Below are 9,551 nucleotides of genomic sequence, written 5' to 3'. Positions count from 1 at the left end.
TCTGAAGAGCAGGCTGTCAACAGAATAATTAGGGGAGAGAGTTTAATAGTTGACACAGTTCAGTTGTCCAGTCAGGAGGAAAAAAACCAGAAGACTTTAACTGAGCCACATTTTAGGGAATCCAAGAATTAAAGTTCTTGATTGTGGCTATCAGGCTATCATTTCTATTAAAATGATCAGCGTCATTTTAATAGAAATGAAGAGAAATTGCAATAAATGGAAAACATGCAGTTAGGTATAACCTCCAAATATCTCCATCCTTCAAATGGCACATACATCCAAATATCTCCATTGTTTCAGATGTTTCCAATTTTTTTTTTGTTTTGGTTCCTAATAATGTAAAAATATACCTAGGTAGCTAAACAAGGACTTAGGGTACAAGGACTTAGGAAACAAGGATGGGGTAGTAAATTTGACAGGATATCCAGAAGTTCAGACTGTTTTGTGAAGGGAAGGAAGGAGCAGTTATGTTGGGAGGTAGAAGGAGGGATTACCTGCATGCTTGGTAGTATAATTCTGTAGTATTTATCGGAGTCAGTGATTTACTAACTTTAGAAAATACAGTACCTGAATTTTACTTGCATACAGTCAGAAGCAGATTTTAAAAATTTATTTCTATTAAAATAATTGCATTTCTAATTTTATATTTGTTTTGATAGTGTCTTTCATGGGCTCTGCGTGTATAGAAATACATCTCATTATGTACAGCCATGTATACATTCTGCAGCAATGGTCATCTTAAAAGATTGCTCCATGCCCCTGAACTTGGATGTTACTAAAACAATGATGGGGTGACAATGGACATAGAACTATTTCAGAAAGTGAGCACTAAAAGGCAATTTCAGTCAGTTTGTATAGCTCAGTTTTCAGAAGGCCTTAAGCATGTTATTGATTAAATTCTCATTTAGGAAGAAAGTAGGAGCTTTTATATGCATCTCTAAGTTGGATGGTGTGGTAACTCAGAGGTATTGACTGGCTGTGTGATATACAGCGGTCACAGTTGTCTTTTACTCACAGGAGCACAGAGTGATGCCGGTTGTCATTCTTACTCTGCTGTGTGGCAGCGTAAATAGTCCCCTTTCTAACCAACCTGGTGGGAAAAGTCAATATCCCATCAGCAAAGGAGGTAAACACATCAGGAGCTGTGTCCTCTCTCATCTTCCCCTGCTCTGTATTACTACAGTTCTTTAAATCTCTTCTCCCCAGTCATCAGATGCACTTGTGTCATTCAAATGCATGGTGCTGCAGACACAGCCCTGCCTGCCTCTCCTCCCGGAGCTCCCAGCTCCCATTCTCTTATAATTGAAACTTAAAATTGGCCTCATTACTTCAACGAGGCCCCTCATATTTCTCCTTTTTTTTTTTCAGTCCACCCTTTCCTGCCTGCCTCTACAAGGGTAATTGCATCTAAGAAATGTTTGAAGCATACTGTCAGAACGGTTATTGTGTATAATTGGAGTTTAGATTTAATGTTGGGGGGAGCTGGGAGCTCTGTAAGTGGGATGGCTGGAGCCCTGAAGCCTGAATTGGAGCTGTACACGGGTCTGTATTTCTGTTCCCTACTTTTCAGCCCTGGTGTATTGTTTGCCTCAGTGTTCTAATGATGAATGTGCCTTCCTGCTCTGTTCACATGTGCCAGCTGTTCACATTGATGTATTTTACCTTGGGCCCTCCTGAGCTCCAGGAAGCTTCAAACTGTTTTGGCCTAGTTCTTGAGGTACAAGGATGGAATTTTCCACAGTTCCTTGATATAAAGATCATGGTGAGCAGTTGCAAGTGAACCCATTTACTGTATCATTAATCTTGAAAATACATAAACAAGTGAGAGCTCAGTTTGTGGCAAAGTGGGATTGGTGTTTTTATGGATCTGGTTAAGACAATTTTTAAGGTTTGTTTAATTTAACCCTATATCTAAATACTTTTAGAATCGTTAAATGTGTTTATGCCATAGTGACTTCAGCCTGTTAATGAGCAGATTCATATAATCAAGCTTTTGTTGTATTGGAGTTGCAGTTTAAGGAAAATCCAATTCTGCTAATAGACTTTAAGTCACTACTGTCTGTGTAACAGTAAAAATGTGGTATCTTCAACAAGGCATCTTCTTCTGTTTGCTTACTGCCCAGACACAATACATAACTCCTTCACAATAATGCATGAAAGGTGCTTATCAAAGTGCTTTTAATCAATGTATTCACTTACTCTGGCATTGTTAATTTAAATTTTTAATTGAATTTTTAAAGAGTTGATAGCTTCATGCAAAGCAGTTAACTTCAGTGGAACTTTGTGAATAACACAGAAAACCTAAGCAGGTGGCAATTCCTCAGTAAAACATTGCTGTTTGTATTGTATCCAGAGCTTGTCTGCTGAGCTCATACTACAACATCTGAGGCTCTGCAGAAATATTTGTAAATCCTCAGAGAGGAGAAGTTCACAAACCTCAAAACTGTGATAGCTTTTTCTGTCACCATGCCTCCCATCGCTGCCATCTCCTCGTGCAGCAGTCCTTGGCTGCTGAGGTGAAGCTGTCTGAAGGGACACCTTCATCTCAGTCACATCACAGAGGTGAGGTGTGACTTGTCACAAAAATGACACATTTCACCCCTTGTACATATAGACTCAGAAAACCAGAGTGTCCCTCTCCCCAAAAACCTTTTCTTAAATAATCTCCACTGATTTTAGACACAATTGGTTTTTCATCTTAACTTGTGCTGTAGACTAAAAGCTGTTTGAGAGGGGATGGTTTCCTCTGTTATGTATTCAAAGGAGCAGGAGGGCTGTGAAGGTGTCAGGGAGAAGTGAGGCAAAGCTAATGAGACATAGAAAGGATGTTGGTGGCTCACAAGCTTTACCCTGCATCTCAGCGGCTTCAGATCTTGACCTGCAAGTACCTGTGCTGTGCTCTCCTGGTGCTGCTGGGTGTGGAGTCCCTCCAGTCTGAGAGCAGGGAAGCTGCCTGGGAGGGCACCTTGTTCTGCAGTCTGTGTGCTCTCCAGTGTTCAAGGTGTAACTGCAGGAAAAGGCTTTTGGGTAGGAGCTGGTGTTCCTGGAGTGTGGAGTTGGTTGGAAAGTAGGAGCAGAACTGTGCCAGATCTGCATCTACTTGGCATTGCTTTATAATGGAGTAGTGGAATATTTTGCTCTTTTAGTCTTTGTTCAGAGCTTTTGTAAAAGAAAAGCTGGACAATCACCCAAAGAAAATCCCTTGGGTGTGTTTTTTTTTAATGGCAGAAAATTTTATTAAAAAAACCCAACAGAAATAGAACACCTTAGTCTTTGCTGCTGAAATATGTACAGGCTCATGCACATGACTTTGCACACACATAAAGGTACAGGTCAGTAAATGCATGTCCCCACACATCTCTTATCAAGCATTTGGGAGCCTCTTCATTCATGTATCTGGTGAACCTGACATCTCCTGGTTGAGATACTGGGCATCTTCTCTCCATTTTAGGGTAAAATAGCATGGAATTCTCCTTGTTTGTGCTACTTCCCTTTTCCTTCCAGTGCCTCCCTAGTGCTGAGGATCATGATTCCCGTCCTGCACACAAAGTGCATTTGAGAGCTCACAAGACTGGTGATAAGTCTGCCCCAGGTTGTGCCAGTGCCACTGTTAACAGCAGGGATGAGGGACATGAACTGGACATGAATTGTGATCTCCTTCACTTCTGAAGCCACCCTGGGGCAGAATCCCTCCCTGCTTCCAACCCCTGGGGACTCTGGATAGTTCTCACCAAGTGAGGGCACCTGCCCCTTTTAAATGGGATCCTTTCAGACCCAGTCCAACTATTGCTTACTTTCTCTGCTGTGACTTAGTGAGCCCCCATTTCACTCCGCCTGGATCACAAAACTGGACTAGGGGTGGCTCTTGCCAGTTTTCCCACTGCTCCTGTGCTGGTGGGGCTGAGGGAGCTTCAGCCTTGGTTCCATGACCAGGGTTCACCATGGCCCCTCACCAGCTCCTGCAGGAAAGGCTGGGAATGCAGCAGAACGTGGGAGAGCTTGCCACAATTGCTATCTACAACATTCACCTTGTTTTAAAATATCTTGATTCACAGTCTAATGAATGCAAAAATCCTGTCTTTTTGTGGTCATTTAACCCCTCTTTGTGTTTGGGTTTTTCATCTTTGTTTTTCTAGAGTATTTGAAGAAGAAGCAACTCAGGAGGGAAGTCTCTGACGCCTACAAAAGACTGAAGAGCACCGTAGACAAATGCCTGGCCATGAGTGGCTACTCAGAAGTGAACCTTGGCAAACTCTTCACCGTCAGTATAGGAAGATAGATCTGTGGGAGAGCCCAGGAATGAACGACAGTGACTGATTAAAAATGGAGGGAGGCCAGTCCCTTGTTTATCAGTAATGATCTCTTCAGCAATACTCTATTTCAGTATGTACAATGATGTTTTAATAATCTTGTCTCTTTGGAGGAGGAAAAATGGGAGATGAAAACAGGATGTATGATTCTTATGGATACGAAGTATTCAAGGTGTTTTTATCTTCCTTTTTTTCCCTCATTGAGAAACCAGGGTTATTAAAATATGGAGTCGTTGATTTTTGCAATATTTTTTGTTGTGTATTTAGACCTATGAGGGAAAAGGGGGTGGGGGAATTGCTGCTTTAATTGGATAATTCCCAGTGAGAGTTGCTGGAATGTAAGTGATCCTAGACTTTGCTCCAGGGTATTTACTAGAGGTGCTCTCAGGAAGAGAGGTTAGTAGAGGTCTCAGTAGGAGCACTAATGTTTTGCCTTTTCACGATTTATCTTCTTCCTGATCATAAACATACCAATTAAAAACAATACTAAACCTAAATGCATTTAAATGTCCTATTACCTTCTGAACAGAGGTAGGGATGCTTTACTTTGAAATTCATTAAAGAACGACTGAAACCTGGAGGTGCTAAAAATAGGGACCATCTTTTTATTAGGAGTCTTTCCAAGCATCTTTAAGCATAGCATTTTCCCACGTTGAAAATTTCTGTGTGGATGTAAAGACATGCACATGAACAAAACCCATTTCACTCATGCAGAGGATATAAATGTGTTTCATTTCAAAGTATTTGAAAATAAGCAATCGATAGAGAAAAATATTTTTGGGATGGCATTGTAACCGATAACAGGGGAATGGAAAGCAGCAAATCATAGTTACTGTTCTGTAATAATTACTGTGTTGGAGATTTTACAGTTTTTACAAACAAATTGTATTTTTCATTTACTTCTAATAAAATGACAAGCAGATACGACAAGAGAGTAAATTTGGGTACATGCTTTTGTACACAAAATATTGTACTCTGTTCACTGTTTAGTTTGCAGTGTGATATATTAATGTAAGGTTATAAAAATTGCCTTTAAATCTTAAACAGTGTAAAATGTAAAGTTTTTTCACACTTGAAGGAAAAAAAATAAAGTTTTCTAGTAAAAGAGAATTTGATTCTATGATCTGATGGTTGGAAATATGAATGCTAGGTCATATTGCTCTGGACCTCTCCTGGTCTTACAGAATTGCTTTTGTGTCTGTTTTTAGGATGAACAGCCATTAACAAAGGGAGTTTGAAGAAGAAGTAAGAGCATCAGCATGAACATGTTGGGCACTGTAGGGATTCATGTATCTGATTGTGTTCAGAGTATTTTATGACATTCATTTGTCCCCAGAGTGGCATTTGGGAGAAGCTGTGTGTCAGTATGGGTAGTGTCAGTTTGAATATGCCTAAATACACAGTCATGTTCCTAGCAACTTTTGGAACTGAACCCTTTCATTTCTGCTCACATGGAATCACTACAATGGGAAATGGAATCTGTGCAGCCTCTGGTGTTGTGCAGGTGTTGTCCCACCCTGGTGAGCTATTGATCCTTCCCAATATGTTTAGTTGGGTTAATATTGTAAAACAGACTTTATTTGGAGTCTGTCTTGGAAAGAAGGTGTTGCTGCCAAGATGCCGTACTGAAGTTGCTGAACTTCAAAAGATCCTGGTTTCTTGTAGTTCCATGCAGAGATTTTTAGATTTTTTTGTGTCCAGCTCAATTAGGATTATGAAGATATTACTGATATATACTGATTCTACTGGGTAGAATGCCTTAGGAAAGTGAAAAGTGTGACCTTCTCCTCCAGACATTAGGTATACAAATAAAATGGATAGATATGGCGTAACCTGACCCTGTGGCACTTGTATGTATCTGTATAATTACAGCTGAAGAGCCTGTTAATTTGCAAGTTTAGGGATGTTTAGATTAAATGAGAGTGTTGTGGAATGACTGTGTAGGGTGCAGCAGCACAGAGTGGCCCTGCCAGGGGCTGTTCCCCCACGCTCCGAGGCGGAGGAGCCGTGAGTGGCACAGCCCCGGAGCCCCCGGCAGCCACACTGGGGGGGTGAGGATGGCAAATGAGGGCTTTTACCCCGAATGGAGGCTTTTTTTGATTCCTCTCAGCAAGGCTGGTCAGATCAGAGCTGAAGTCTTGGCAAGGAGTAAAAACAGGATTTTTTTTTTCCCCTCCCCTCTCCCTCTCTAATCAGCTCCGGGCACCGTGCCTCGTCTTGGCCCCTCGGAAAGGCTGGGAAACGCAAAATCATCTTTATGGCATTTAATATTAAATGGAGCTGGTAAACGCCGCAATGTAAATAATTTGGGAAAAGCGAAGTTCGGAGGTTTGCATTCTGAGACTGCTCTGGCCTGAATGGCCTTCCCTTCCTTTTCCTCCTCACATCCCCCTCCCCCACGCCGTGCTGTTAAAATGAAGGTTTGTGTTTATTTGTATTTATTTGCAGTTGGGAAGAGGAGTGTTGATATATGGAGCCGGTGGCCAGGTTTCACTGATGACATATGCGATATGAAAAAGAATTCCCATCCGCAAACACGGCTGCTGCTGTGCCAAAATCCCTCTTTTCGCCGCCAAAGGCAGTTTTTCTAAGGCCGGAGCGGAGCACATCTTCCCCTTCGAATCCATCCCCGTCTTCTGCAGGGCACCTTAAATGTGCCTTAATTGAATAGTTCTCCCGCACCCTCCTTATAGCAGTTTAATAGATTAACTCATCTGTGCCAGCTTCAAATTTCAGATTAAAATTCCTTCATCCCGAAGGCAGCATTATCAGGTTGTTGGAGGCTGTTTTCAAACCTTGGTTTTGAATAGCAGCGGCTCTGCATTAATTTAACCACTAAGCTAATAAGTAGGTTTCGTTTTGTTATGCTAAGCTTTATTGCTTTTCTTTTGATCAGAATGGTGTTGTTGAGCAAAGCAGCAGACAAGGCATTCTTTGATGAGGGAATTAGCGCTCTATTCTTCCTCTATTATTCATAGCACAGTGGAATATGTAAGTACCTGAGGGTGTCAAAGGAGAGCAGGCTCTATTGCAAAGTGTTCGCCTTGTTTCTCTCAATAGCTGACTATGAGATGATAAACCGCTTAATACACTGCACTAATTGGATGAGAGCAAAAAGAGATGGGAATTAAGGCACGGCGAAAGGAGAAAGTGCTACCAGCCTTCATTCACTCTTTCACCACTTTAACAGCACCAAAGGAGGCACAAGCTTTCTATAGGCAGACTAGGGGTTTTGTGCGGAGATAAAATGAACCTGTTAGTGGATTCAGGTAATACACTAATTATTGCACAGTATAAATACCACTACTGGTTTTATAACACGGAGGTAAACTTCTTTTGAGAAGGTTATAGGATTGCTTGGCAGCAGTATAGATCCTAATAAGGGACCAGAGTAATAACCCCCTGGATTAACAAAATTGCTGCTTGCAGAAGTATGATTCGGGCTTTTACGAAGATTTCAGCAGAATGAATAAAAATGACTGAATGACATTTCTTAATGCCTAATGGCTTGATAATGATTCCCTTTTCTTTGAGGCAAAAATGTATATTTCAGGCTGCACCGTTAATAACGTCCAAGGAACAAGCCTTATTTTTCCCATAAATTTTTTTGCGCGCCTATGGTGGGTTTTAGAACTCAAAAATACGGCTGGGGGCGGGCGGGGTAGGGGGGTGTGGGATGTGAAATGCCGGGAGTGGAGGGGGAGCTGCGGGGAAGGGTCGCGGGGGCTCCCACGCGCGGTGCTCGCTCCTCCCGGAGCCGGGGCCGCCCGCCGGGCCGGGCCCCTCTCGGGCTGCCCTCGGGCTCCTTTCCGGCCCCGGCCCGCCGCTGTGAGCGCTGCCGAGACTGGACCAAAGAGCCCCAAAAAAGAACCCCACACCCCGGCTCTCCGGCGGCCCGTCGGGCTTGGTCGGGGGGATCAGGAGTAATCGCAGCCGGGGGGAAGGAGCGCGGGGAGCGGCCGGGGCTGCCCGCATCTCGGCTCCGGGGAAGGGGCAGGCGGGACCGCTGCGCCCGAAAAAAAAGGAAAAAAATTAAAAAAAAAAAAAAGGGGAAGAAAAAACAACAATATAAAAAAAAAAAAAAGAGTAAGAAAACCACCCGGGGAGTAATAAAGGAAGAGGGAAGAAAGGAACTTCACCTCTAGGAGAACGAAGGGGCAGGCGCGGAGAAACTTTTGAAACCCCAAAGGCGCGGGGGCGGCCAAGCGCTCCCCAAAATTCCAGATTTTCTTCCTCACTCCCGCCTTTCGGCAGCAGCTCTCCCGTGCCCGGCCGGGCAGCGTGGGGCGGCTCCCCGCGGGTGGCACCGCTGCCACCAAGGGACGGCCCCGAGCCCGCGCTGGCGGCGGGGGGGACACGGGGACACGCCACGGTGCCCGCGGCACAGCGCGGACAGGCCCGGCCCTGGGTGCCCAGCGCCCCGCGATCCGCTCGCAAACGGGGCTGCGGCACCTCCCGCCCGGCCCCGGCACTCCCGGCCGAGCCACCCGCGCCCACCCCGGCCCGGCCCGCGGGGGGACCCCGGCGCTGCGGCTGGCAGAGCTCGACCCCGGCCCCGCAGCCCCCGCAAGGACAGCAGGGCTTTCTGCTTCTCTTTTGATGTCTTTTTTTTTTTTCTTTTTCTTTTTTGTTAAACATATATTTTTTTGTTTATTTTCTGAACGTGGCACTTCTCCACCGGATAGCAAGGAAAAGTGTTAACAATAACGACATTACACGAAAAAGTACTGTACCATTGCCTCTTGAGGGTTTCAGAAACCTCTACAGTTAATAAGTTAAATAAAGAGTTTGTACATAAATATTTGTCTAGGAACCCTATTATATCTACAACACAGTAAGAATCTACAGAATGACAAACTTTTACAATACTACACTGAGTGCAATTGTTTTATAACTTTTCAAATATACAAAGCTCTGTTCTTTTTTTTATAACAATGGTATGTACAGAATTAATAATCACAGTTTAGTGACTTAAACAGTCCATATTCTAGCAGTGTATTTCGCTTTGGTTTGATATAAAAACCTTGGTTGGTGTAGTGATAAAGAATATAACAAGAAAAAGATATACCCTTTCCCCTAAGTGCACTGGTTATCTTACAGCATCAAATTTACTTTCAGTTTGCACTGTCAGCATCCTTGGTTAGCATATGCAGTTCGTTGCAACATGTAAAATAGTTCTCCAGCGCTTCTAACTGACCAACTTAACATCCTAGGATGCTATTTTAAGAAGATGTGGGTAGC

At 43.5% G+C, this 9,551-nt stretch overlaps 1 protein-coding gene across 1 annotated transcript in view; it reads left to right on the top strand.

The window, feature by feature from the left end:
- The window catches only part of POLA1 (DNA polymerase alpha 1, catalytic subunit), a 186,488-nt gene extending 178,653 nt beyond the window's left edge, over positions 1-7,835 (top strand). Inside the window, 2 exon segments of the mRNA XM_026791818.2 lie at positions 4,137-4,276; positions 4,278-7,835. Of these exon segments, the coding sequence (XP_026647619.2) occupies positions 4,137-4,276; positions 4,278-4,313 (176 nt within the window). The 3' untranslated portion in view covers positions 4,314-7,835.
- Positions 7,836-9,551: the final 1,716 nt, after the last annotated feature.

Source organism: Zonotrichia albicollis, chromosome 2 (genome assembly GCF_047830755.1).
Source record: "Zonotrichia albicollis isolate bZonAlb1 chromosome 2, bZonAlb1.hap1, whole genome shotgun sequence".
In the NCBI taxonomy this organism is placed as follows: Eukaryota; Metazoa; Chordata; class Aves; order Passeriformes; family Passerellidae; genus Zonotrichia; species Zonotrichia albicollis.
This window is presented reverse-complemented; position numbering and strand designations above follow the sequence as displayed.